Raw genomic sequence first — 27,500 nt, 5'->3', positions numbered from 1 at the left:
AAGAAGACACACTCTCTCTCTCTCTCGCTCTCCCCCCTTCTCTCTCTCTGCAGTCTTCTGAGCGATCCTCCCCCACCAGCTTGCCGCGATCGATCGAAAATGGCTTCTGTCACAGGCGAACCGCGCAGAGAGCGCTTCGCGCGAGACCTCAATTATCATCCTTCGCAATGTTGCTGTGTGTTTCTGTGACTGTGTCTGTGTCCCCCTCCCGATGCTGCAGATGCGGGACGACGACGACGACGACGACGACCAGTGTGCGATCTGTATCGGATGCCTTGGGGCAAATGCTTCGGGGAGCGATTTGATTGAATTCAATCAAAATGGCATTGATGCAGTTCAAAGCCTTCAGCCAGGCGAGCAAGGTGCGCCCGCAGGGAGTGAACCGAGAGGGTGCAAGGGGTAAGGGTATAAAAGGAGAAGAAGGCCGAGGGGGTGTGCGCTCGATGCGCTGGAGCGCATGTGAATTCATGCGCCAACGCGCAAAAAAGTGCAACAGATCTCACCCGGGAATGGGGAGAATTGATTTTGTGTTGTGGGGGAGGAAAGGGGGTAGGTCAAAATTTTGGACATCCCTTCTCCGTTCCTCCCACCACCCCCACCAATCGCCTGCTAGTGCGGGTGTGCTGACCAATCGGGCCGGTGCGACGGTGCACGAGATCGGGAGCGGCTCGATCTGCTTTTGGCGGTTCAATGAATTCCGAAAGCAGCAACCGAAAAGTCGTCGCTATCGTCGTCGTCGTCGTGGTCGTCGTGGTCGTCGGTCTATCGTCTCGCCGTCAATTTGTGATATGGGCCGGTCGGTGACCTGCCACCACACCGGCCACCGGTCGTGTCTCATCCGGCACGTATCGTTCTAATACATGCACGTACACACATGCGCTTGTGTGGGGTGATCGTGGTGCGAGGAGGTCTGGAAGGTGGATAAAATTCCAATAAAGCCATTCGATAGAAGCCAAGATTGTCCCCAAACTGTTCGCTTGATGCAGTCATTAGCAGCAGCAGTAGCAACAGAACCAATCTTGGAGCAGAGATTTTTGATTTGAGGACGTAATTGGCGCTGCAATAGTGCGAATCTAGAATCGGAATTGCAATCTCAAAGCAGCTGACAATTCATTAATGGCTTACTAGTGGGAAAGTGTTTTATTTAGCTCATTCTCGATGCATCAAGTATCTAGGAGGTCGATGCACAGACTCCATGATTCATCTTTCGCCAAATTTATGATCACGCGCCATTCATAGAGGAACTTTGGACGATAATGTGTTCCGCTTTATGTGACGATTCTTATGCAAATAAACAATAGTGGCATTGTACTCGAAGCATTGTACTCGACGTATTGAATACTGAATCATCGCCACAAGGCTTTGGTTGCTTTGATTCATTCCGCATTTTGTAAAGAAAAGCGAGGCTATGGTTATGAGGAACACAGGACTGAGGGAACAATTCTTTGCGACTTTCCTGATTCAAAAGCGCAAATGCAACTTTACAGGAGCTGAGGTATTTCATGTTTTTGTGACATATATTTTTTACATTTTTCTGTGAATACTGATCAAAAATAAAAAAAATTACAAACCTACGATGAGCACCGGAAAAAGAACATTTACGCAGACACGCCTTTCTAAACTTTATTTCGAGGGATGAAGTTGTTAACAAATCTTCCCTAAACTACGACCAAATATTTTTGAAAACCTGTAGTTTAAAATGACATTTTGTTAAAAAATAATATTGATTGGTTTCCCCACAAAAAATCGTCAAAAATAAGTTTTTTAAAACTCCAAACAAATGCATGCTCCAAGGGCATATAATTGACAATCATCTGTTTCTACGCATTTTCCTCGTTTTGTCAACCTCAAACCATGCATTGCTCAATGGTGCAGACGTCTAAATCGATCGATATTAAATCGTACGCTCTGTTTGAAAGAAATTGCCGTGTGCCACCGTGCATCTTGAGAGCTTTCTATCACCACAACCCACCCTTGGTTCGATCGGCGAAATGGGGTGCGAAAAGGGTCACCTAATCTCCCGGCATTGTTTGATGCTACTGACGATAGTGGTGCCACACTAGTGGCCACAATCCGTGGCAAAAACACTTGAAGCCTCGCACCCCCCTTGGGGGGAACCCTTTGACCCAGCGTACGTCCTCGCTTCGGATCCATCCGCGATCTCACATTACTAGGCCGCCGCTCCGAATGACGCATGTGCGCATGGGCATCGTATTATGCGATTGACAGCTGCGGTCAGCTGTGCAGGCCGGAGAAGGGCCGTCCAAGCGAGGTGGCGACAACACCCGATAATCGGACCACGCGTCCGACGATTGACGATCATCCTACCGTCGGTGCAGGGACAATGCACCGCACCGAGCGGATAAGTGGCCACCGGAAGTGTGGCGTTAGCGCAGAGCAGTGATCGTGAAGATCGTGAAGATTACGAAGATCACCGGCAGCGTTAGGTCATGGTCGAACGAATGGCAGGACGAGAGAAAGGTGTCCGCGAAGATGAGGCGCCATTACGCGCTGGCGCTGAGTATTATCAGGGACACCCGGGGCCACTGGCACCGGTCGGTTGCATCAAGAAAGGGTGCGCGGTGCTGACCGCAAGTGATAACGCCATCACCATCGCCAGCACCAGGGCGGCTCATCTTCCCCGTTGTCAGCTCCCGGTCTCTTCCTTCCCCACCACCCCAGCGTAAGGGCTGACAACAAAGAAAGGGTTTTCTGCTCAGGTTGTTTTGTTGCTGCTGTGTTCGCGAGGGGTGTTTATTATTATTATTTTTTGTTTTCTTCTGATTCACCCCCCCCCCTCGACCCTCCCCCTGCTTTTCACCCCCTTCCACCGCGAGTGCACATAGTGGCCACCGATAGTGTGCTCGGTTCCGTGCCGTGTAAGCGAGGGTAACGCACGTAGTGAGCTGAATCGAGCCGAGTTCAAGTGGTCCAGCCCAACGGAAAGGGAGGGAAGCGGAGGGATTAGTCAGTGCAACCAGACGGTCGAGTCTTTCTCCATCGCCGATCGGTCTCGCGCGCGCACCGCGAGCTCTTTATGTAATATGTAAGGACTAAGGCGAGCGCGCGGGCGCGCGGGCGCGCGGGCGCGCGGGCGCGCGATTGTCCACCGATCATCAGTTGCTGATCGATCGTTCTAGCGGCTAGACGCAATTACCTCTAGAGACCACTAGCCTCTCCATCCATCCATTCATCCATTAGTTTCATCTCAATTTAACCGTGAAGACATTAGCCATTAGTGACCGCGTCGTGCCTGTGCGTGCAGTGAAGATGGCGCTCCTACCGTTCGATATCGACGTAAGCGCCCCGAACGAGGAGCTGATGGAGGTCGCACGCCGCGAACTGCGCGAAACGCCGGAAATCCGGGCGGCGGCCATCGAGGAGCTCCGGTTGCTGCTCAAGACGACCACCGATATGTACTTTAGCGACGAGGAAGAGTTTCTGCTCATCTTTCTGCGCCCGTGTCACTTCTACGCCGAAAGTGCACTCAAAATGGTAAGCAAAAGGACAAAGCACGTGCCTGTATCGGTCGATAGATGAGTCATCGGATGTCGGGGCGCCCCTTTGCGCCCCCTTCACGACGACATTATCGATAAAGACGCGTTGCGGCGTGCCCGCATTGTCCCGCTTGATGTCGACGCCGCAAACGTGTGTCCATTGTACACCCTCCCGAGGAGGCCTTTGTGTCTGTCTCTTGTGCAACGGTGTATCGACGATCGAGCGTCTTCCTGTCATTAGCGCGATCGTCTTCACTTGATGGTCTTGCCTGCGATGGACTGCTAATCGTCTGGGCGTCTAGTTGGTACGCAAAAAAGCCCAAAACTCGTTGAAGACGTCACCAGTAAACCCCCGGGGACGGGAACGTAATTAACGCTTCATGGTACATCAAGAGCACAGATCTCGCAGGAGGTCATAGCGGTGGACTTGCTGACGTAGAAGCGCGCGACATGACCACAAAAACATGACCTCGGGATCGAAACTAGCTTTCGTGATTAGGCTAATCTAAACGAAACTACTTCCTGCTTTCAAACTGCTGCGAAGGTCCCAGCGATAGGTTCAGTGGTCGAGGAGGTTTGAGGTCACGAAATTCGGCTCGCCCGTCCGACTGCATCGCGATCTGCAAAATCAGGGGCATCTGAATTGGCTTCTCAAGATAAGAGCGTGGCCGGCTGGCCGGCCGATAGCGCCCCCCGAGATGAAACACCTTCCGATACTTGAACCTTGGACCATTGTGTGACGTCAGTCGTCACGGATAGGGCCAATCAATCAGGCCAACGATTCAAAGGGGCGCTCGATAAGAAACTCTCGCCTTCTTCTCTCCTTCCAGATGCGACGGATTGCGGAGTTTAAGCGGAGCAACCAGCCACTACTGGACAACCTAAAACCGGAGGAAGAGAAACGAGCGTTCATAGAGCACAGCGTGGTGAATGTCCTGGTAAATCGTGACCAGAAAGGGCGCCGTGTGCTTCTCGTTAACTGTGGCGCTGCCTGGGACCCGAAAGCGGTCACCTCGGAGCAACTGTTCCGAGTGTTCTTCCTCATCCACCTGGTGGCTCAGTTGGAACCGTCGACGCAGATCAATGGTGTTGTCGTGGTGCTCGACTTTGATGGGCTATCGTTGAAGCAGGTCAAGGCACTGTCACCTGCCTTCTGCAAGCGACTGATTACGTTCATCCAGGATGCGATGCCACTGCGCCTGAAGGAAGTGCACATCCTCAAGCAGCCGTTCATCTTTAACATGGTCTGGGCCCTCTTCAAACCGTTCATTCGCGAGAAGCTCAAGAGCCGAGTAAGTAAACATCTGCTTCGCCACGATGATTCCAGGCGATCCTTTCGCATTGACCTTGCCCCCATCGTAGTCTAGCCGCGGAGTCGTCTTATCACCGTCACTCGCGCTAAATTTGGACTGTTTTGTTGGTAAACATTCCGCGGCATTCTCTCCTTCGGCATATTCGGTGAAATTTTGCGTTCTAAATGGCGGACTTTCGACCCTTCACTCGATGGCTGCGTGACCAGCAGACGAACTAGCAGATAGCAGGTTTCTGGTTTCTTACACTCCTTTGTGACCTGTTTGTCTGTAGATTTTCTTCCACGGTATGGACATGCGGAAGCTGCACAAGCACATCGACCAGTGTGATCTACCGGCAAATTATGGTGGTGATTTGCCACCACTGAATTACGGTGGGCGCGAGTGGTATCCTTGTGTCTTCAACTACATCAATCACGTCAATCAGTGGAATACGTATGGCTTCGTCCGGTCGGTCGATCTACAGTGAGCTGCGCAGATATTCTGGAACTACTACTTATAGGGGGCTGCTAGATACTTATGCAACGGGAACCACACATTCACACACAAACACACTCACAGATACCACAGTTCAAATGCTACTTAGTTGCGATGCGGTAATATAAGTTTAGAGGATCGCGCACGATCGCTCTTATCGCGGATTGTACAAAAAGGTGGTAAGTGATCTCTCTACCTCTCTCTGTCTCTGTGTCTCGTGCCATCTGTATGTTGCATGCTGCATGCTGCTGTTGCTGTGATCGCTTGATTCGCTTCACCCACCACACCACCCATCGATCGTAGCTGAGATTGCGATCTACGGATCATTGGCCAGCCGCTTCCCTCAAACGATTGACTGACGTTGCGTTCGCTTTCTTGTTTGATTGTTACACAGATCTATTTCCATGGTAACGAGCTGGCGCAGTTCCATCGGTACGTTAGCCCCGACCATCTACCGGCGGACTACGGTGGCTCACTGCCAGCCCTCAACTACACCGGGCTGGATTGGTATCCGTGCGTCGCCGCGCGGATCGATCACATCGAAAAGTACCAACGGTGTGGATTTCACTAGCCTCGATTTGCGGATCTCGCCGGAACGGTGGCAGAAGAACTTCCTGGGGGGATAAAGGACTTCTATACGGGTGATTGTAGCTGGTAGCTTGGTGTGGAAGTAGAACCAAACGATAATAAAAGTAATATACTGTCTAAGGTACCGAAAAGGCGTCTCACCATGTGCTGCGAAAGAACAGATCCCCTGAGTCACCGAGATGTCGCGAAGTAAACAATGCAATAAATTAAAAAGTTAATCAAAAACATCGAAACGCCCCGGGGGCAGTTGCGACCGCGCTGACTGATGCGATGTGATAACCCTCATCTTGGATCATGGGCCACTGATACGCAGCGGCCAGAGGCCTGAGCAATGCATTCCTGGGATTAGATCTATTGCAACATGTAAACCAATGTGGTTCGAAATTGCTCATCGTCGTCGTGACGTCAATCACAAATGCGTGAAGGCGTCCGAAGAACCCAAATAAAGGGGTTTCACACAGGGCGGCGCTCGTGTGTCTGTGTGTGGCCTAGCGAGCTATTGATAACAGACCTCACATCCTCATACTGCCGCCGCCAATGCCGCTCAGCTGTTCCAATACAGTCACCGACCATCTGGAGAATCTGCGAAATGCGTGCCGAAGACTGAAGCGAGGAGTCACCGAGGAGGAGGAGGAGGAGGTGGAGGAGACGATTCGGCAAGTGCTGCGCCACCAGTCTAGCCTCGGTGCAGCTAAGCAGCTGGAGCTGGAGAGGTGTGGAAGACTGGAGGAGGCGACGCGACGCATAGAGAGCTGATAGCGCAAACCGCGCGTAAGCCGTTTGAGTGCGGAAGGAGAAACGGGCGAACCGAGCGCGCGCGCGAAACAAAGTGCCACCGTTTGCGATTGCGCGTCGCCGCCGACTCGCCGCCGTCTTTTTGGCGATTTGTCGTAATCGATCGAGGTGGTCCCCGGGCCGAACGAACGACCGGCCGGCCAATTCAGTCGCTCCTAGACCGAGCATCGCAGCGGTACACCAGGTGTTTTGTCGTGAACCTCAGAGTAGAGTCCAAACCGTGCAAAATGAAGACAGCACAGCCACCGTTCGACATCGTGACGGATCCACCGACGCCCGAACTACTCGAGGTGGCACGCCAGGAACTCCGCGAAACACCGGAAGTGCGGGAACAGGCGATCCAACGGTTGCGAACCCTTCTGCACGAAACCACCGATCTCCACTACGCCGATGACGATGACTTTCTGCTGATCTTTCTGCGCCCGTGCCACTTCTACCCGGAGAGTGCAATCAAAATGGTGAGTAAAGGCCCCCGGGGCCCCGAACCCCTTCCACCGGTTGTAACGTGATCGCGCGCACGCCTCCTCTCTCGCACGCATCAGCACTTTTCCGTGCGTTGGGGCTTTTCGGCGCACTTTCTGGTGGCAAAGCACCACCGCATAAGCACCGCCAAACTGCACCGCACCAAGTGGAGCTTGCCAAGTCTGTTCACACGTCGGTTGTTGACGATAAGAACGTTCCCCTCTGGTCGGGCGTTATCGATCGTGCGGTGATTGTTTTACGAGCGAACGGTCGGACGACAATGAATACAATCTCGCGTTACCCTCTTCCAGATGCGACGAATTGCGGACTTTAAGAAGAACAACTTCCCGCTAATGCACAAGCTGCACCCGGAGGACGAGAAGCTGTCCTTCATCGATCACAAGATCGTGAATGTGTTGACGAACCGGGATCAGAAGGGAAGGCGGGTACTGATCGTGAACTGTGGTGCGGTGTGGGACCCGAAGCTCCTCCCGTCTGATAAGCTGTTCCGGATGTTCTATCTGGTGCACCTGGTCGCTCAGCTGGAGCCCGCCACGCAGATCAATGGCGTGGTGTTTGTGATGGACTTTGAGGGACTTTCGCTGAAGCAGGTCCGTGGGCTGTCGCCTTCGTTTTCGAAACTGCTGCTAACGTTCCTGCAGGAGGCGGTACCGCTGCGGATGAAGGAGTTCCACATCCTGAAGCAACCGTACATCTTCAACATGGTTTGGACGCTTTTTAAACCATTCATCGGTGATAAGCTGAAGAAGAGGGTAAGTGATCACGCGTGGTGGCGCTTAAGAGGATCGTATCGTATCGTCTCTAACGTTCTGTTGCTCTTTTCAGCTGTACTTCCACGGCAGTGACATGAAGAAGCTGCACAAGCACATCGATCCGGCCGATCTACCGAAGAATTATGGTGGAACGCGTCCAGCCCTCGACTACGGTTCTCGTGATTGGTATCCGTGCATCGAGAAGTACACTGAGCACGTGCACCGTTGGAATGGTTACGGCTATGCAACGGGACCGTGAGAGAAGTGAAAGTCCACCATCAGATACTACTTACAGCACGCTTTAGGATTAGGAAAACCCAGGACGCACACTTGTTGTGGGAGTGTGTGCGCGATGTAAGCGAAGAGCAAAGTTCGATGATTGGCCGATAGATTAGCTTCCGAAGTCGTACACGTCGCCAACGACCACGACGACGACGACGACGATGGTGATGATGATAAGCAATTGCGCGACAAACACAGCTGACCGAGGGCAGGGCGATAGCTCCTGTTCGGGGGGGAGCCAGGAGAGTGAGATAAGCAGAAAGAGGAGCGCACCCTCGCTAGAAGCTCATCGTTCGCTGGAGACGCTTGATAGGGCAACATAAGGAACACAGCATGGTTTAGTAATAAGCAATTTTGTACGCGAGCGCGTGCGCGAAAGGGGTGGGAGCCAAGACAGCCTCCAATAAATAACACAAACGGAACGGTAAAAATCGGTCTCGAACTTTAATCCCTCGTACCACGCACCTGCCGTGACGTGGCGGCATTCTTCGCGTTATCTATCGCATTCAATTGAACTGATTTCGATTGCACGGACGGCTGTGGTTTGATAAGGCGGAGTGGCATTAACGAGGAATTAGATGCTGAATACCCGAGAATCGGTTTCCAATCACGCAGTGCTGGCTTACGCATAGGCTTAGCGGTGATGATGGAGCAATTTCTATGCGTTGCGACCTTGGGTGGCATTTTATGGTGATTGATTTGAGGCGAATCGAGCCCGGAAAGGAATTAAAAATAGCAGACTAGAGGAAGAGGAGGAGTGCCGAGATATGAAAAAGTCCGTTGGATTTTTTTGAATTTTATGACGCCTGAAGGTAGGCAAATGAAGTACATTTAACATACTTTCAGGGAAAATCGATTAAAAAAATCGATCAAACACGTTCGCACGCGAAGAACGATCGCTGGAAGTTGAAAATCAAGCCGCGCAAAACCCTTTCGAGTGTTTAGCGGACGCGCGGTGGCTTATGTAACCGTTGATGACCGCCGCCCTGATGAGCAACAGTCTCAACAGTCGCTTTGTTTTGATAACGAGATGAAGGAGTCAATCACGATCGCGAGCTGTTTACCTTCCAAGCCATTAACCCATGCCCAGCACCGCACACATACAGTCAGTACCGGAGCTAAAATGGAGAAGCAAACATCGTAGCACTGCTGGCAGGTGGTTGCTGTTAAAGTGCGCGGTATGATCCATCCATCAACCATTCATCGATTGAAGGGAAATCGAAGCGACAACGTCACCGTGAGGCACCCCCTGGAGTGTCCTCCTTGGTAGACTTTGTCCAAAGCACAGGGAGTTATCGTTGGCTACATTCCGTTATCGTTTCCTGACACCTCAAACCGCCCCAATTCCCTTTTAAAACACGTGGAGTACCTTCCACCCGGAGATTCCAGAGCGAAATCAAAGTCCAAACCGAATGCTGACCCTTACCCTGTCGTCTTCGCTAGTTCCCTGAGCCCCCCGTGTTTGTCACCACGATGCGCCACGAAGCTCTATGATTGTTGGTATGTTTGCGTGTGGACACAGCACCTGATAAGCATAAGTTCACCGATGATTATTGAATCGTTCCGTTTATCAACCGCAAGAAGCTATTTACAACGCGCTACAAGTGTTGGCGGGTGGACCACTCGGAATTGTACCGGGCGGGATTAAAGAGGATTCGGACAACCGTTACCCCCTCCCTCCGGGATGGCTCCATGGAAGAGGGTTGGGTCGTCTGCTTTATCACCGATGTCCACTGCCCTCGTCTCGTCTTGTCGGAATCTAAAACGTTCCCAAATGAGCCGTGCCGTCAGCTAATCGGCAGTCAGAAACGCCATGGATCGACAGGACGCTAGGCTGGGAGAGTGAGGCGGTCGGAGTCTAGGGACGTCAACAAGTGCGGACTGATAACGGGTGCCCCGGACGCTAGTGAAACGGTTTTCGAATCTTCGAAGCTACGGCTACTGCACATCCTTCCGTTCGTCAGTCAGTATACGATCGATCATCGGTTGGAGCGGATCGGACAGACCAGGAATAGCAGAACACTCACGCTGGGATGGCATCGTTTGAGCTTGAGATTGCACCTCCGAGTGCCGAGTTGCTCGAGGTGGCGCGCCAGGAACTACGCGAAACGCCCGAAGTGCGAGCGGCTGCTGTAGAGGAACTGAGGAAGCTGCTGGCCGCAGCCACCGATCTTAACTTCCCGGATGACGAGGAGTTTCTGTTGATCTTCCTACGCCCGACCAAGTTCTATCCGGAGAGTGCCCTGAAGCTGGTAAGTGATAAGCGCAGCTGTTCTGTGCAGTCGAGAGGAGATTTCATCCATCTAACGCCTCCTCCTCCGTAGATGCGCAACATTGCCGAGTTCAACAAGACGTACAAGGATTCGCTGCACAATCTGATGCCGTCCGATGTGAAGAACGTATTCATCGAGCATAACATCATCAATGTGCTGACAAATCGCGATCAGAAGGGACGCCGGATAATGGTGGTTAATATGGGTGAGACCTGGGATCCGAAGGTGGTCAGCGAGGAGCAGATCTTCCGCGTGCTGTACACGATCCACAAGCTGGCAGTGCTGGAAGAGGCCACCCAGATCAACGGAGTGGTGGTGATCTATGACTTCAAGGGAATGGGCATGAAGCACGTCAAATCGATGTCTCCTGGTGGAGCGAAGCGGCTACTCACTTTCATCCAAGAGGCGAGCCCCCTGCGCGTCAAGGGAATCCATTTCATCAACCAGCCGATGATCTTTAGCATGGTCTGGACACTGTTCAAGCCGTTCGTCCAGGATAAGCTCAACAAACGGGTATGCCAGCCTGTTGGTGGACGGTGTGTGGCCATTTCTCTTACTTTGATTGTGTAATTTCCACAGATGTTCTTCCACGGTGATAAGCTATCGAAGCTGCACGAGCACGTCCACAAGGAGTGCCTACCTTCGAACTATGGTGGATCGCTGCCGGCACTCACCTACGGTGGCAAGGAATGGTACCCGGTGGCCGAGAACCATTTGGACTTCATCAAAAAATTCAACTCCTGCGGGTTCAAGTAAAGGTCACAAAAGATTCATCTCTCCCCCCCATCCCGAAAAGACTACAGCAAATCAATCGGAACGACCTTATCAAATGCAAATGGTGTGCAAGAGAGAAAGAGCGACAGCATCAGCAGCAGCAGGCAGCGAGGCAGAGAATAAGATTGAGGGCCGGCCGGCTAGCCGGCTGATAATGCCAGAAGACTTTGCGTTATCGCACAGTGACGCTTGTTACGGAGACCTTTGGTGGTCGACTCTCTGTGCTGCTGCTGCTGCTGCTGCTGCTCGGTCATGCTCCTGCGTCCTGACGTCATGTGGTATGGTCATTTGATAAAAACGTTTCTATCAGGCTACCAGACTGACTGTTGGAGTTGGAGTGCCAAGTGCTATAGTTGTTTAACCGTTTGTTATGTGCGCCTTATCGAATAAACAGCGAATGAAGTTTTTCTACGAATTAACAACCGAGAGCAGCGGTATAGAATGGTCTTCGTGTTCGCATTCTTCAAAACACTTTCAACGATTTTATAGAGTAGAACATTACTTCAACCATTCTGTGCGCTAGCATGATCAAATCGAAAGTATGTTCGCTTTATGTAACGGATCAGCTTCAATCGTATCAATTGTCATATCACCTGTCCTTTGATAAAGCATTGCTAATGACCAGAGGTGGTAACAACTGTTTACTCCTTTTGATTAATGCACAGGTCAAGGACAAATTGATTTTAATAGAAAATAATGCATCAGTGAGTGTTACATCACAGATTGGTGAAAAAAAATCAATCAAAGTTCTTTCAACATACAAACGTGCTAAAGAATGTTTCTAATCGTTCAATTTTGCCTCAAATGCTGTCTCATGCACTCGAGTGTAATAAAACAAATCTATTTGCAATGAGTCATCGCAATTACCTCACTACTATCTGGATCACGATTCTCGAAAAGAATGGTTATTATTATCTATCCCAACCACAGAAGCACTGCAAACGTCCCGATAATCCCGAGACCTTTGAAACAACGAATGTAGCAGCTGAAGAAACACCCCTCCTCATCCGAAACCCAATCTAATCTTATCGTAATTAGCGCGAGGATTTCTTGGAACCCAGCAAAGAACAAAGGTTACCATCGATGGGTGCGGGTGAGCTACGGTATCAGAAACAAAGACATTTCGCTTGGGGATCAATGGTTTATGATGCTTTTTTCTCTATTCCATTCGCTGATATGAAGGTGAGAGGTGCCGGTGTATGAAGATGTAATGTATGAAGTCACTGATGCAGCGCTTCACTTGAATCCGCACGTGTTCCACTTCTTGATGAATTCGATGTGCTTCTCTGCGGCCGGGTACCATTCCTTGCCACCATAGTTCAGGGCCGGCAGCGTACCACCATAGTTCGATGGCAGATACTCCTTGTGGATGTGCTCGTGCAGCTTGGCCATCTTCTCACCGTGGAAGAACATCTGGCCAAAAACGAAAAACGAATGAATCAGTCAGCATTAATTGCTTTTCCGGTGTGCGAGGCGAGTGAGGAAATCGAACAACCGATCAACTCGCTGCTGCTTACCCGCTTGTTGAGCTTCTCCTTGACGAACGGCTTGAACAGCTTCCACACCATGTTGAAGATCATTGGTTCGTTCACAAAGTGTACCGCCTTCATTCGCAGCGGGCAAGCCTCCTGGATGAAGGTGAGTAGCCGCTTGGCACCGCTGGTCGACATGGCCCCCACATGGCCCATCCCCATGCCCTTGAAGTCATAGATCACCACCACCCCGTTGATCTGGGTGGCGGCCTCCAGCACTGCCAGCTTCTGGATGGTGTACAGTGCACGGAAGATCTGGTCCTCCGTCACCTGCTTCGTGTTCCACAGCTCACCCATATGCACCACCATCATGCGACGGCCACTCTGATCCCGGTTGGTGAAGATGTTGATCAAACCATGCTCCACGAACACAGCCTTAGCATCGGCCGGCATCAGATTGTGCAGCAGATCTTTGTACGTCTTGTTAAACTCCGCCACATTGCGCATCTACGTTCGAGAAAATTCATTAAGCACCATTACGGAACATCTTCCTCCCTATTTACTTCCTTACCAGCTTCAGTGCACTCTCGGGGTAGAACTTGGTCGGACGCAGGTAGATCAGCAGAAACTCATCATCATCCGGGAAGCTTAGATCGCTCGCCTTCAGCAGTTTGCGCAGCTCCTCGATCGCAGCCGCTCGTACCTCCGGTGTCTCACGAAGCTCGTTCTTCGCGATCTCCAACAGTTCAGCGGTCGGAGGCGAAAGGTCAATATCGAACGGTCCAGACATGGTGAGAGATGCGCTGCGCTGCGTTAACGAATGAACTAAACGATCCAAACCAACTACAAGCCGGCGAGTACGGGTGGCCATCCAATCGTGGCCAATTTAAGTACTCCAACCTTATCGGTGCCGATGCCAAGGGATTAAAGATATGATTTAATCGCGCGTGTAAGCGGCTGCCAACACCCTCACGACACTTGCACTCTGTATAGAAACACGGTTGATTGAATCTTATACTCCTGGTAGGGGGCTTGGACCTTCTTGGCTTCCCGCTGGCTTTACGTAATCAATGTTTTGACCAAAAAAGCTCGCGGACCCCCAGGGCAATGCAGCTAGCGACTCGCATGATTTCGCACATTTTGCCATAAGCTTCAGTGGTAACCTTTGCTCGGTGCAGCTCAGCTGTTGTCATGAACACCAGTGACCCAGTGGGTAGTCCTTGCAGTTTCGAGGTGAAATGCATCGAGCTGGTGGCTGGTGATACGGCAATCACCGGCGACGACCAAACGATCGAAACGCTACTATTTGATGTTCAGAATCTAAATTCAGATCGTTAAATCAATGTGTCAGCGGTGGCCAGTGGCCTTCTGTAATGGATTTACAACGAACGTGATCGCCAAGCCAAGATCGCGATCGACAGTTAGCGCGTAGCTACTGCACCGCCTCAGCTGATTTGTGTTCTGTTTGCTCCGATGAGGATAAGCGAGATAGTGTAAAGGGTTGTAGTGGTGTCATAACTACAATGTGGAGGTTCCACTTTTTCCGGTTCCATAATATATGGCTCCAGTGGCAAGTTGAATGTGGAATCACGACCCGGGAATAATAGGAATTCGTTTGCATAACGTGGTATTACTCTAGGGAATCGCTCATTCAGACGTCATTCTGTTGGCAAAACTCCGATTCAAGAATATCTGCCGCTGTTACGATAACGATGAGAAGATGGTACAGCTCATAAGTTAATGAGCTCACAGTAAAAGTGCCATTCTGTGTTGGTCCATTTCTTTTCCCACATCCGTGATCTTTTCTGGACGTTTCGGATGATCCGATCTTTCGTTAAACTTTGTGTATTCTGCACACACATGAACACACAGATCGCCCTGTTCTAGAGAATTCTCGATGACCCAAAACCGGAACGATATTATGGTTTTTGAATGCGAATTTATCGAACGGAAGATTCTGCGATGGGTGGTGACCTAAGACCGGTTTGCCGAAAAAGTGGAAAAACGACTTCTTTAAACTCTCTTTGAATGCGCATCAGCGAGTCTAGAAGGTTCGCCGAACCATAGAGAGAGAGAGAGATAGAGTGTCCCTAAATAAAAGAAAGGGAATTTCCAAACTCGAAAATTTGGCTAAAAATAACCTGCCCCCATCCTCCCGCGCTGGAACCGGTCCGATCGGATCAGATCGATTTGAAAGTGTGGAAAAGACCCACAACAGCACGTTGCACTATCGCTCGTAATTAAGGTCTGATCGCCAATTCGGACACTCGAAGGTCATTGCGGGATTATGGCATACGAAATGGGCAAGACCACTTTTCCAATGGTCCATTTCGGAGGAAAAAAAACAATATTTATGTATGATAGTAAAGTTTATTGGCCGCAAACCATCGTCTTCGGAAGTCGACAGACTAGGAAGACTGGGTTGAGGTTCGTCGCTTTACCAGCGTGTATTCTTTCGTTTTTTTTCTTCGCGGTTACCTTGAGCTCACCAGGCAGTGCGAAAAGATTGATAAATATGCTTCCTAGGTGTATCGGAAAAACGATGGCACTGCTCCAAACCGAACACCAACACCATCACCAGCGATAGAATCTGCGAAAGGTCACAGAAGGGAGCCAGCCTGCGAGCACAAACGTGCAGCACAAACAAACCAGCAGCGACGATCGTGCCCGATCGATGGACCTCGCGCACGAGTCTATATAAGAAGGGGATGCCGGTTCCTGGCTGCTCAATTCGTTGCTGAGTCGCCATACAACACAGACATCGTCGGTGCTGCTGCTGGAGCTAGGTTTTCTTACGCAACACAATCTCTCGAGCTTTTAACCTTCAACATTGGAGCCACACGATTGAGTGGCCAGCGGTACTGCGCGTGTTCCACACCGGGTGTCCCACGAATTCAAGTCCGTGACCGGACCGGGTGCACCTCCACCTCCATGCTAAGTGGCTGTGATTGTGTATGAGTGAGTGTGTGATCAACAAACAAAAGAGTTCGAAACAACAGTTCAGGGTGGAAGAGGCATTAAAATCTGGGAGTAACGGCTGCCCGCTCAAGGTCATCAGCTTGTGGATTACCGTAGCAGCACTTGACGTAGCAGCAATCGAAAGTGACTAGTTTGCGTTGTGGTTAGTGGAGTTCTGTGAAGAGTCACGAAAAAAAAAAGAAACCGCCGAAAGAAATCGGACTTTCACGCACGTCGCGTGATAAGGTTACTTGGTGTCCTAGTTCCTGCGCCGTGCACCACCACCACCACCGCTGGTTTTCGCCACCATGTCGATCAAGTACAACGAAAAAAACATCCCTTACATCGATCTGGGTCGAGGCTACATCATCTACCTCGAGGATGACGAGTACTGCGAGGAACGTTGGTTGCGCAAAGCCGAACACGAGCTGAACGAGACACCGGAGCGCAAGGTGGTGGCGCTGGAGCAGCTGCGCGAGTTGCTGCGCGCCGAACGGAAGCTCACGGTGCCGCTGGACGATGAGAAGTTTCTGCTCAAGTTCCTGCGCCCACTGGCGTACGATGTGCAGAAGGCGTTCGACTGCATCAAGCACACGTTCTCGATGAAGCGCAACTACGGCAAGGATTACTACGATGGGCGCATCAAACCGTCACACATTCGGCACATCTACGATTCCGGCATGGTGACCTTTCTGCCGCAGCGCGATGACGACGGGTGTGGCATCTGTGTAACGCAACTGGGACGTAAGTGTGCCCATGATGATTTTTTTTAAGGACGGACGAGGAGCCGTATGTTTACCCATGGTGGTTAGAGTTACTGATGATGAGACGCCGATCGTGGATTCATCGTTCATTCTTTCCGTGTTCCGTGTCGTCGATGGACGGTATAACCTTTCCTAAATGGCCTTCCTGATTCGGAGTTGGTCCGGATAATGGCCACATCAGCTCCAGCGGTGTGTGTTGGTGTGCTTATCGCCAGTTTGGCATATTTTGGGTACAAATTATCATCCATTAATATGTGTACCCCTTTGCCCTGTGTGCTTTGTTGTATGAAGGACGGGCTAATGGTTTTGGCATTTCGGCATTTTATGCTAACGCTCGCTCGTTGCTTTATGGTTAATCAATTTAATACTTTTTAATACTGAAAAATAAATAGGACAGAGGAATATTTTATTTAATTTTATTCAAAAACTGGAACCAGCAGCTACGGGATGGAAAATTCCAACGAATCTAAATGGAAACACTTTGTTTTCTTGGAATTAGATCAGGTTCCCGGTAACGTGATGGAACCACTTTTGCAAAAGATTCCATTTGATCCAATGATCAGTCACCGACAATCGTCCGAGTGACCGATTTAGATGCTGTTAAATATGCATTCACTAAACATACGGCTCGTCCGTCCTTATATATGTTAAAAAAAAAAAAAAAAAAAAAAAAATATGCATTCACGTCGTGTCTCGACGGTGTTGATGACGTGCGGAGTGTTTGAAGGGCCATTCAATTCCCTATACTTATTTCCTGCTCGTCTATGACTAAGGTAGACTTATGGCCCCACTGGCGATGCGGCCACGCACCGTCTGATCTTGCTTTCTCATCTGTGACCACGACCTTGAGCTGGTGGCATGTGCTGGCGGCGGCACAAACAACTCAAACAACACCAACAAGGTTAACGAACGGCTGCCTAATGAAGTCCTCCCCCCCTCTCTCTCTCTCCCGGCAGACAAATGGAACACATCGAAAATCTCCATGTACGACGTGGTGGCGCTTTTCCGCATCAACATCGAAGCCTCGCTAATGGACCCACTGGTGCAGGTGAACGGAATACGGATCATATTCGACTTCGAGGGATTGTCGATGTCGCACGTGGCTCAGGCATCGCCCAAACACGCCATGGTGAGCTTGCAGTGGATCCAAAAGTGTTGCCCACTGCAGCTGAAGAGCATCCACATCGTCAACAACTCGATGCTGTTCAACGTGCTGTTCACGATCTTCAAACCGTTCATCTCGAAGGAGCTGCGCGATAAGATGCACTTCCACAACCGTGACTACAGCTCGCTGACCAAGTGTATCAGCGCCAAGTGTCTACCGCCGGCGTATGGTGGCACCCTCGATGCCCCCGAGTGCGAAGGTCAGCTGCTCGGTGACTTCATGCAGCTCTACGATAAGCACTATGAAGGTCAGTAGGTCACATTCGGGGTCCGCTGGACACGGGTGGCTATGATCATTCGTCACCTTCTGGTTTTCTCCCCGCCCTCTCTCTCTCTCCTACACTCGCACTATCTTTCTTTTATACTCACTCTCTCTCCTTCTCTTTGTCGTTTTCTTCCCTCAACAGCCTTGGATTCCTTTGGATACGATGAGAGTACGTAGGATAATTCCGAACAGAAACGGTCAGCAAACCGTCCAATCTGTGATCAACGCCGCAAGGACTGTGGCCTTCGCCAATGTACTTGCACCATGTGGATGTGTTTGACGTTTTGTTTTCTGACGGTGGATGGCCACATGTCCACATTCTCTTTCGTGATTGAGCATTGCAATCACTTTCCACTCCGCTGCATCGCCTGCAGGTGTCCTCGGGTGCGATGCTGAGTTTGCTAACTAGTCTATAAGAATGCTAGAAAACGAATAAATGGAAGATGACATTTTCAGTACAAAGGTTGTATGTTCTTTTTATTGTTGCCTTGGTGTTGGTTGAAAAAGGAAACATAACGATTAAATTTTTGTATGGATAAAAAAGGATAATCAGTCGCCTCTTTCTCTTTGTGCGAAAGCTACCCAATCAATTCTATAAAATAATCAACAACAAATAAGCTGGATTTAACGTACAAGCGATATCATAATAGAAACGTAATCGTAAGAATTATTTATTATACCAATTAACACAAAATGTAAAGGTCGAATGGAAAGCATCACTACAGTATGAAGTAATTATGTTAAAAAAATGTTAGACACGATTCACTAGCAATTTGTTTCATCAACATTAAAATATCCTTATGCTGGTAGAAAGAAGGTGCCCCACACCTGCGATTGGACTGCGATCGATGCATTCATTTCTCCTCCACGGCATAACCATATTTGTTCGATTCTGAAACGACAAATGGAATCGATCAACAAAGGGTCATTTGCATGCACACATCCACTCGTTTCGATTACCTTCCGATTTCTCTTTGTAGCAATCCAACAACTGACCAACGACGGATCCATCGTACTCTGGCAGCTCATACGTCCCACCCAAGAACGAGGGCAGCGATGCTGGATCGATGTGTTGGTGCAGCGACTGTTTGTCGGTTGCGTGCAGGAATATCTGGGAACGCGATCGAAGATCAATATTCATCGAACAGCTCTTGGTGTGAAAGTGGTTAGCATACTTACTCGCTGGCTCCACTTCTTGCCCAAGAACGGTTTGAACACCTTGAACAGAATGTTGAACATCCGTGCATTGTTGATGATGTGAATGCCTTTGACACGATACGGTGAGTTCCGTTGTCCAAAGTCGACGATTGTTTTGACAAATTTGGGCCCAAATTGTCCGATATGCGAGAACGAAAGATTGTCAAAGTTGACGATGAACACAACGCCGTGCAGCTGCGTTCGTGGCTCACGACCGATCGCCTCCATCAGCATGTTGGTAGCGCGGATCAGTTTCAGCGACGATATCTTGGAACAGTTCCATTTGCCTTCGCAGATAAATAATGAATTACGGTTTTTTTTTCTTCTTGGGATGTTGTGTGACCCACAGCAGACTTACCTCCCATTTCCATGTACAAAATCCTACGACCATGCTGATCCCGTTTCGGGAATATCTGTACGAGGCGATCCGCAAATACGTCAGCGAGCAGTTCAGTCGATAAGCCGCTCAGGATAGAATCCTCCTTCTGTTTCAACTTGTAATATGCCTTCATCTGTGTAAAGGAAGTTGATAGTGTTATAGAAAGTCGAAGCAGAGTGATTCGTACACTTACCATCTCAAATGCACTGTCCGCATAATACTTTTTAGGGCGCAAAAATCGCTGCAGAAAGGCATCCTCATCCACTGGCACCAGTAACTCTTTCTCGGCTGTAAATTGATTGATTACGATTACACCAATTAATGTTTGGTCACTGATAAAAGGCATGCGAATTGCAACTGCAGTGGCCCCGCAGCATCACAAACACAACGGTACAGAATCTTACCACGAATCAGTTCGCGAAGCTGTTTGACGGACGCCAAAACAACCTCCGGTGTTTCGCGTAACTCCTCCGCCGCCTTTTTCTTAGCCGGTTCGTCCGTATATTCCTCCAGATCGAACGACAGTTCAATGCCCTTTCCGAAATCTATGCATGGCGTACGTAATTCGTCCAACTTCAGTGCCATCGTCTTGGGAATTGAATAGCAAAACCTCCGCTCCGTTGGTCTGGTTGATCAAATGCTACGCGACGATGCTGCACCGATGGTGAAGGCTAAGAACGAAATGAAAGAAAGAATTTCGACGCCTGCTTTGGGGAGGCGTCTTGGGGTTCCTGCTCGTGCTCGCGAAACAAAGCAGGCCTCACACTCACACAGAAACCGGCTAAAGAGTTCAGATCGGCCGTGGTGCGCTCATCGGTGGCTCAAACACGTTTTGATGCTGAGCGTTGTTTGGTAAAGGAAATGTATTAAGGGGGAGCTAAGAATAATTTATGTCAAAAAAGGCTAATTTTTGACGATTTTTTGTGAAGAAAACATTCAACTTATTTTTTTACCTGAATATCATATTAATCTACAACTTTTCAAGAATATTTGGTTGTATTTTGGAGGGAGATTTTTTCCAAAACTTGGTCCTTTGCATCAGCATTAGAAATACGTGTCTGAAAAAGTATCCTTTTTTGACGCCCATCGAGCCACATGCGGGATTGAAACATACAAATTAACTTTCTTTTGATAGTTTATAAGTTTGTTGAGGTAGCTACGTCACGTTTTTGTTGAAATAATTTTTTTTAAATTTTTCGTAGCATTTCGATGTTGGAAAAATCATGCTTTTTATGTTTTTGCGGTATTATTTTTTCTCTACAAGCGCGTTGCCTACCTTTGGGCGATTTCGCTTTTCCGATCCCTCGCTTCGGGTCACGTGTCGGCTGTTTGCTGCGGCTGAGTTCTCACCGCGACAACGTGCGTGGGGCTCGGTTGGGGCCGCGATAGCAGCAAAACGGCGACGATCGTTTCGCACCTCAGTCATTCTAGCGCGAGAAGGCATCCGGTGCGCGTTCGCGTTCTACTATCCTACCGCGATTAAGTTTAGTCGTTGAATCTTCCCTCACAAAAGAAAGCCAACACAGAAAAGACGAAACAGTGAAGTGGCACACATTGTTCGCGAACTTCGAAACAACCCCCGTGTGTGCAACAGTGACGAGATGGCGTCGTTAAAGTTTGACGATAATAAAATACCCTACCTAGACCTCGGCAAAGGCTATCGGATCACGCTCGAAAACGACGAGTATACCGATGCCAAGTCCAAGGAAAAGGCAGCCCGGGAACTGCGCGAAACACCGGAGGTGGTGGAAAAGTCCATGGCGGAGTTACGGACGCTGCTGCAAGGTAGGAAAGTTCGGCTTGGAGTCAAGTGTGCGGGAGTCGTGCGTGATTAGAATGCCCTAATGACTGGGGACACCTGAACGCTGGTGCAGTACGCAGTAATGTCGGTCGATCGGTCAAGTGTAAGCGACGTAACGTACGCAGTGGGTCGAGTAATGGCGCAACTGGCCACCGGTTTATGGTCTACCGATCGTCACAGGAACCGAAATCGGGTGAAGCACCTATTCCATGGTCTATGTTTCCTAATGCAGCGGCTGATGATTAGTTGCGGGCCGCTCTCTTCCCGCCACATTAACATAAACGACAATAAAACAATCGGCGGAGGAGACAGACCGAAAAAAAAGCCCCAACCAAGGTTGCGAAACTAGTTTGAAAGCATCGCGTCTGCTATCGCGTATAATTAAATTTCCGCTTCTAAGGGAACGTACCGATAGCGCGCATGGGAGAGACATTCTTTTTTGGCACCGGTTGAAGTCGTGAGGATTTATTTACTCAGATGTGCTAAAATCTGCTGGATGCATGGACAATTCGCTCTGAGCAGTGGTGCGGAAGGAAGGTTGAATCGGTTGTTTTCGCTTTTTATACGAATTAGATTCTGTTTCTGCTAACGGAGTTGTGGTGCTGCGGAATATTCTCGAAAAACCATCAACAGCATCTTCCTGAAAATAATGCACAAAGCTGTTAACAAGACACCTTTCGAATCGTACAAAGGATGGAGTGTGACGGTGGCGCCACTTACTTACTGATTGCCCTGAGTAGTGAACCGGCTAGAATGCTCGTAATCGATCAAGGTAGACAACAAACGCGATCCTCAACTACTCCTCATACTACACAGAGGGCATCCGAGTGGACATGCGATGCTACGTTCTACCCAGAGCCGGAAATACAAACCACAAAGGGCATCGACTCTGCTGGCTGGTTCGCCTCAGTATCCGCTATCTACCGGTTACCAACCAACGTTGACTCCTCCGTTGCACGTGCTTTTTTTCGAACGGTTCGCTCCAGCTCAGTTCGATGGCGTCAGGGGGGAATGAGTCGAATGTTGTTGTTTCGAATGACGCAGACGGATTTGATTTCTGAATCTCACGCTCTTCCGTGGCTTTCATCGACCGCGTTCGCCGGATGATGAGGTGTGTTTCATGCGATGACAACCGTCTCTGATTGGATACTTCATCTCTCCCTCTCTATCGCTCTCTTTCTCGAGGTAATGACTCATGATCAGCAAACAAAAACGGACTTGCGTGCGTCCGTGCGTGAAAATGTTGTTATCATGATCGAATCGTATGTGAATATGCAAAAGGTTATCCAAAACAATGCCGTGTAACTATAAACACTTAATGGGCACAACAATTACAAAGATGATTTAAAATGTATGGAGTGGCACTATCCGCAGGAATGGCGTTGGTTATATTGCGATTCGCCAGCCAACGCTGTCACATAAATCAACAAGTCTTGGCGCGGTGATCTTTACAATCTACCATCCATTATAATGTTATGACCTGCTGAACTACCAGCGCAAAATTCCTCCCTTCAAACGAGAGTGTTAAGGCGCCTCGATGCCACTCTGTAACCGGTATAGCCCCGCACAGTACACCGTTGACAGTGACACACATTACTGAAAAAAAAAAATATTATCAAAGAACCAACCCTTACACAAGCATAACCTTAATCTGCATATAATCTAGTGAAACAATTGGCCCATTCGATCGATTACTGGTTCACTGAAGTAGTCTCCAGGCAGAGGGGGAGGTAGCTGCTGTAGGCGTTTGCCGGCCAGTTGACCTCAACCGGATCTCGGCGGTGGTGGCGGGCACCTTGGAAACATGGTGTGGAAAAAGCTGCCTGTGTCCACCACGTCTAATGATAGCCGGAGCTGGGAGTTATTAAATGCATCTCCGTCTCCATAGTGCGACGTATAAATTGCCCGCTTGCGCACTCGACACACTCACCTGGTGCACAGAATCGGACGCGGTGCGGTGACCGGGTTGAGCGTGCAATTGACACGAGGATGTAGATCAACTGGGCGGGGGGGGGGGGGGGGGTAATTAACTGCTTGCGGGGGTGATCATGAACTTTGTTCAACAAAAACCTCCAACACGCCGCACTCACGGGCCAGCTCGGCGGAGGGAACATTTCCGGAACATTTCTTACATTGATTCGTTGCTCATTGCTCCGTGTGGCGTTGATTCTACTTTCAGCGGAGAAATCCCTGTACGTACCGATGGATGATGATGCCTTTATGATCAAGTTTCTGCGCCCGTGTAAATATTACGCCCAGAGTGCGTTCGAGCTGGTGAGTTAATGGGCCACGTGGAAAAAAAACATCATCACGCTCATTTTCTATCGTCTGTCTTGTTTTAGATTAAACGCTACTATCGCTTCAGAATGAAACATCCCGATCTGTGCGATGAGCTGTACCCATCTTCGGCGAAACACGTCTACGCGGAGGGACTGGTCCACTTCCTGCCGCTACGAGATCAGCACGGATCGCGGATTCTGGTGCTAGAGTGTGGCAGTAAGTAGAGCTCCCCCTCCATTCCTCTTCGCCACCTACGAGAACGGGTTTTCTAAAAACCGGCATCGAACAACTCATCTGCATGAAAGACTACAACCGGATGGCAGCGACGAACCTCCTCATAGTTCCAAAATTTCATATGCCGCCTGCAAGCGTGTGCGTGTTGTGGCAAATTTTGGGTTCACAACCAGTTCGTTGATCTCACAGTGAGCTAATCGTGACACAGAATGCGCAGCTGTGGGCGCGATCTACGACCAAATGCTGTTCGATCGTATACAAACAACTTCGAGGCGCGAGAGAGTTCCGCATTTAGCAGTGATAAGGAAGCTCCCCAGCTCGAGCTGTGGCCTCGTGTTTAACATGAATTGTTTACTCGTTGGGGGGGGGGGGGGTGATAATGGTGGAGCTAATCTCCAAGTAAAATCACGCTCTCTCTCTCCAGAACAGCGCGTTGCTTCCGTGAAGTATGCAACGGATTCACCATGCACACGCTCGTTCCTTCCCTTGTGTTTTTCCTTTTTAATTTAGTTTTTCCTTTACTATCTCTTTAGAAAAATGGAAACCATCTACCGTTTCGCTCAACGATCTGTTCCGTGCCGTCCAGATCGCCCTGGAGGCAGGCATGTACGAGCCACGGACGCAACTTAACGGTGCGGTCGTCATTCTCGACATGGAAGGACTCTCGCTGTCACAGATCATGCAATTTACGCCCAAATTTGCCGCGATGGCTCTCGACTGGATACAACAGTGTATAGCGATGCGCCTTAAATCCGTGCACATTGTCAACAACTCGTACCTGTTCAACATGCTGTTTGCAATCTTTAAACCGTTCCTTACGGATAAGCTACGCAAACGGGTAAGACGATCGATCGGATGGATGCGAGGGGCCAGAATGTTGACCAAAATAGTAATGCTATTCTTCTTCTTGTGCAGTTATTCTTCCATCAAAAGGATTGGAGCTCACTGATGACTCACATCGATGCGAAATGTCTACGGCCCAAGTACGGTGGAACACTCGAATGTCTGGAAACCGACGGTACACTGTTGGGAGAGATGTTTGAGCTGTACCACAAGGAGTATGAACGTAAGATTAGTGCTGAAAACATTTATCTTGCTGAGAGTATTAACGCCACAAATTACCCTCTTACAGTTGCCAACTCTTTCGGTTTCCTGCGGAAGAAGGATTAGTTAGTAACAATTGGGCGCACACGGATATCCTGTTCGTCAGCATAATGCACTACAGCAAATGGGAGATTAGAATTTAAATCATGCTAAAAGCATGTTGTTTTGTAAAAATAGGGTTTTGCGGTACTTTAGCCGGGATGGTTAGCAATAGACGAACGCAACAGTTCGAGTACAATAAATGAATCAACCTGCACCAAACCAAACCCTCCCCTGGTCGTTGTTCCTTGGGGATGATGAAACGCATCGCTTTCTGGTGTAACATCCGCTACCGAAGTTGACCAACGCAATCCTTTTTTGGGCACCATTTTCTCCTGCGCTAGCGTTCGTGTACACCGTAACGAATCTGCAAATCATCATCGAAGCAAAATTTGTGCAAAATCATCGAGCGCACCACAATCAGTGTTTCGTTTCGCGGTTTTAGCTGTATCTCTCGTGGGGGCCAATCGCGACCCGATAAAGACTGTTGCGGACACACCAACATTCGCACCAACGTGCTCATGTCTTCGTGTTTGTAATCTTGATGGAAGCTGCTCCCCGAAAACGGATTTACTTGCTGGTGTAGTGGTGGCGCCAAATTAGGTGCCCGAATGATGTACCGTGCGATGCCTCAACAACAGTCCGCTTGAGCTGGTTTTTAGTTGCGTCTTAACTTTTGGCCGCGTTAGACCCCCTTTACTCGAGTGAAAACCCGTGCCGGCGTTAGATAACATCATCGCCATGTTTCCGCTGTGGGCGTTGGCCATTCTGTTGGTGCTGTTGTACCGATGGAGCACGTCGACGTACGATTACTTCGAGAAACGTAAGATTCCCTACGTCAAACCGGTGCCATTCTTTGGCCAGGTGTTGTCATTCTTCGTACAGCGGAAGCACGCGGTTGATGTGGCCTCCGAGGGGTACAAGATGTTCCCGAATACGCGCATCTCGGGCGTGTTTACGCTTCGTGAACCGGCATATCTGGTGCACGATCCGGTGCTGTACAAACAGATGGCCATCAAGGAGTTTGACCATTTCACCGACCACGTGGCGCAGCTATCGCTCGAGGATGATCCACTGTTGGCCCGTTCGTTGTTCTTCACGAATGGTTCCCGGTGGCGCCATCATCGTCACGGTTTGAGTCCTGCTTTCACCGGTAGCAAGATGCGCAACATGTTCGTGCTGCTGTCACAGAGTGTTGGCAATGCCATGCAACGATTGGAGAAGAGCTCGCAGAAGAAACCGACGGCGATGGAACTTCGGGATCTGTATTCGCGGCTCGGAAATGACGTGATGACCTCGATCTCGTTCGGTGTAGAGGTCGATTCGCTTACCGATCGTGATAATATGTTCTACCTGAAGGGCAAGCGATTGGCCCAGATCGATGGTTTGCCAGGACTTAAGTTCATATTGTCCGCTATCGCCCCTTCGATCATCCGCTGGCTGCACATCGGTTTGATGTACAAGGACGTGAACGAGTTCTACCTCGAGGAAACATCGAAAAACATCCGTTATCGCCAGGCGAATAAAATCTCGCGACCTGATTTCGTGCAAATTTTGCTGCAGGCACGCGAGAACGAAATTAGCTCGAATAAGGCCGAGGACGAGGCACTGGAAAATGCAGGATTCTCTACCGCCACCACTCACACCCTTGTGCCGAAGGATGGAGTGAAGCTGAAATGGGAGGACATCGAAATAACGGCTGCCGGTGCCTCGTTCTTCTTCGGTGGCATCGAGACAACGACGACGTTGCTTTGCTTTACCAGCTACGAGCTGGCCATCAATCCCTCGATCCAGAACCGTTTGAGAGAGGAAATCGATGAAGTTCGCGAGGCACTACCAGATGGAAGGACGCCAACGTACGAGGTGTTGCAGAAGATGAAATATCTCGATATGGTCGTATCGGAGACACTGCGCCGTTGGACACCGTTGGGTCTCACCAATCGTCGATGCACAAAGGATTACACCTTCACCAACAGCGATGGGAATGTGATCACGATCGAAAAAGGCACAACCATCTCTATTCCGCTGAAATCGTTCCATCTGGATGAGAAATACTTCCCCGATCCGCTACGTTTCGATCCGGAACGCTTCGAGGATCCGAGCCGGATCAATCAGGATGCTTACGTGCCGTTTGGAACGGGAATGCGTAACTGTATCGGCTCTCGATTGGCCCTGATGCAGGCCAAGTGTATTCTGTTCTACATGCTCTCGCATTACAGCTTCGAGCCCGACAGCAAGCTCGTCGTTCCTCTGGTGATTGACGAAAAGTCCGCTGGATTGAATGCAAAGCACGGTTTCTGGGTGAACTTGGTACCGCGAAAGGTCTAACGCCCGTGGGTGATAAGATAAGCGTGATAAGCGTTGACGATAAGCAATTGCCGTACATGGGCTTGGTCGATTTTTTACGAGCTAGCTAAAGGCTAGTGCTTTGCGATGCTCGACAGTAGAAGCAACTGCTGTACCTAGATGTTAGTTTAATAAAGCAAGAAAAATTGACCCATTTTGCGTGTAACACTATTATTGATATTATCATCTGATCGGTGAAATCTGTAAAACGTTTTGAACTATCTTGGCTTCTAAATTGTACATAATGTGATTATGAAGTGTTGTGT

At 49.6% G+C, this 27,500-nt stretch overlaps 8 protein-coding genes across 9 annotated transcripts in view; 6 read left to right on the top strand and 2 right to left on the bottom strand.

Annotated features, from left to right (window-relative positions):
• The first annotated feature begins 3,111 nt into the window (after positions 1 to 3,111).
• LOC126569642 (clavesin-1-like) lies at positions 3,112 to 6,394 on the top strand. Of its 2 annotated transcripts, XM_050226882.1 has the most exons (5): positions 3,112 to 3,495; positions 4,328 to 4,789; positions 5,082 to 5,463; positions 5,679 to 5,925; positions 5,994 to 6,394. In XM_050226882.1, the coding sequence occupies exons 1-3, from the start codon at positions 3,271 to 3,273 to the stop codon at positions 5,274 to 5,276; spliced, it is 882 nt and encodes a 293-aa protein (XP_050082839.1). In that variant the 5' UTR covers positions 3,112 to 3,270; the 3' UTR covers positions 5,277 to 5,463; positions 5,679 to 5,925; positions 5,994 to 6,394. The 2 variants fall into 2 exon arrangements, with proteins under 2 accessions (XP_050082839.1, XP_050082838.1); XM_050226881.1 differs by lacking the exon at positions 5,994 to 6,394 and having other exon boundaries at positions 5,679 to 5,991.
• An 89-nt stretch (positions 6,395 to 6,483) lies between these two features.
• On the top strand, positions 6,484 to 8,603 carry LOC126569643 (clavesin-1-like). The gene is made up of 3 exons (XM_050226884.1): positions 6,484 to 7,125; positions 7,441 to 7,902; positions 7,976 to 8,603. The coding sequence occupies exons 1-3, from the start codon at positions 6,895 to 6,897 to the stop codon at positions 8,159 to 8,161; spliced, it is 879 nt and encodes a 292-aa protein (XP_050082841.1). The 5' UTR covers positions 6,484 to 6,894; the 3' UTR covers positions 8,162 to 8,603.
• Positions 8,604 to 10,121: 1,518 nt separating this feature from the next.
• On the top strand, positions 10,122 to 11,655 carry LOC126569644 (retinaldehyde-binding protein 1-like). Its single transcript, XM_050226885.1, has 3 exons — positions 10,122 to 10,436; positions 10,509 to 10,970; positions 11,037 to 11,655. Exons 1-3 carry the CDS (start codon positions 10,218 to 10,220, stop codon positions 11,211 to 11,213), a joined length of 858 nt encoding a protein of 285 aa, XP_050082842.1. The 5' UTR covers positions 10,122 to 10,217; the 3' UTR covers positions 11,214 to 11,655.
• A 118-nt stretch (positions 11,656 to 11,773) lies between these two features.
• Positions 11,774 to 13,574, bottom strand: LOC126569639 (retinaldehyde-binding protein 1-like). The gene is made up of 3 exons (XM_050226878.1): positions 13,275 to 13,574; positions 12,749 to 13,210; positions 11,774 to 12,644 (listed from the first exon to the last, which is right to left on the bottom strand). The coding sequence occupies exons 1-3, from the start codon at positions 13,572 to 13,574 to the stop codon at positions 12,468 to 12,470; spliced, it is 939 nt and encodes a 312-aa protein (XP_050082835.1). The 3' UTR covers positions 11,774 to 12,467.
• Positions 13,575 to 15,450: 1,876 nt separating this feature from the next.
• LOC126569641 (alpha-tocopherol transfer protein-like) lies at positions 15,451 to 18,302 on the top strand. The gene is made up of 3 exons (XM_050226880.1): positions 15,451 to 16,405; positions 17,382 to 17,837; positions 17,997 to 18,302. The coding sequence occupies exons 1-3, from the start codon at positions 15,970 to 15,972 to the stop codon at positions 18,029 to 18,031; spliced, it is 927 nt and encodes a 308-aa protein (XP_050082837.1). The 5' UTR covers positions 15,451 to 15,969; the 3' UTR covers positions 18,032 to 18,302.
• Positions 18,303 to 18,495: 193 nt separating this feature from the next.
• LOC126569837 (alpha-tocopherol transfer protein-like) lies at positions 18,496 to 20,015 on the bottom strand. Its single transcript, XM_050227220.1, has 6 exons — positions 19,835 to 20,015; positions 19,624 to 19,718; positions 19,410 to 19,563; positions 19,034 to 19,338; positions 18,815 to 18,965; positions 18,496 to 18,746 (listed from the first exon to the last, which is right to left on the bottom strand). The coding sequence occupies exons 1-6, from the start codon at positions 20,013 to 20,015 to the stop codon at positions 18,709 to 18,711; spliced, it is 924 nt and encodes a 307-aa protein (XP_050083177.1). The 3' UTR covers positions 18,496 to 18,708.
• An 854-nt stretch (positions 20,016 to 20,869) lies between these two features.
• On the top strand, positions 20,870 to 25,109 carry LOC126581762 (alpha-tocopherol transfer protein-like). Its single transcript, XM_050245641.1, has 6 exons — positions 20,870 to 21,215; positions 23,411 to 23,505; positions 23,574 to 23,727; positions 24,279 to 24,583; positions 24,661 to 24,811; positions 24,878 to 25,109. Exons 1-6 carry the CDS (start codon positions 21,032 to 21,034, stop codon positions 24,913 to 24,915), a joined length of 927 nt encoding a protein of 308 aa, XP_050101598.1. The 5' UTR covers positions 20,870 to 21,031; the 3' UTR covers positions 24,916 to 25,109.
• Positions 25,110 to 25,585: 476 nt separating this feature from the next.
• LOC126578540 (probable cytochrome P450 9f2) overlaps positions 25,586 to 27,500 on the top strand; it is a 1,935-nt gene continuing 20 nt past the window's right edge. The window contains exon 1 of the mRNA XM_050241221.1: positions 25,586 to 27,500. This exon is cut by the window's right edge and continues 20 nt beyond it. Coding sequence (XP_050097178.1) covers positions 25,630 to 27,216 — 1,587 coding nt within the window. The 5' untranslated portion in view covers positions 25,586 to 25,629 and the 3' untranslated portion in view covers positions 27,217 to 27,500.

Source organism: Anopheles aquasalis, chromosome 2 (genome assembly GCF_943734665.1).
Source record: "Anopheles aquasalis chromosome 2, idAnoAquaMG_Q_19, whole genome shotgun sequence".
In the NCBI taxonomy this organism is placed as follows: domain Eukaryota; kingdom Metazoa; phylum Arthropoda; class Insecta; order Diptera; family Culicidae; genus Anopheles; species Anopheles aquasalis.
The sequence above is the reverse complement of the archived record's forward strand: the minus strand, read 5'-3'. Positions and strand labels throughout refer to the sequence as shown.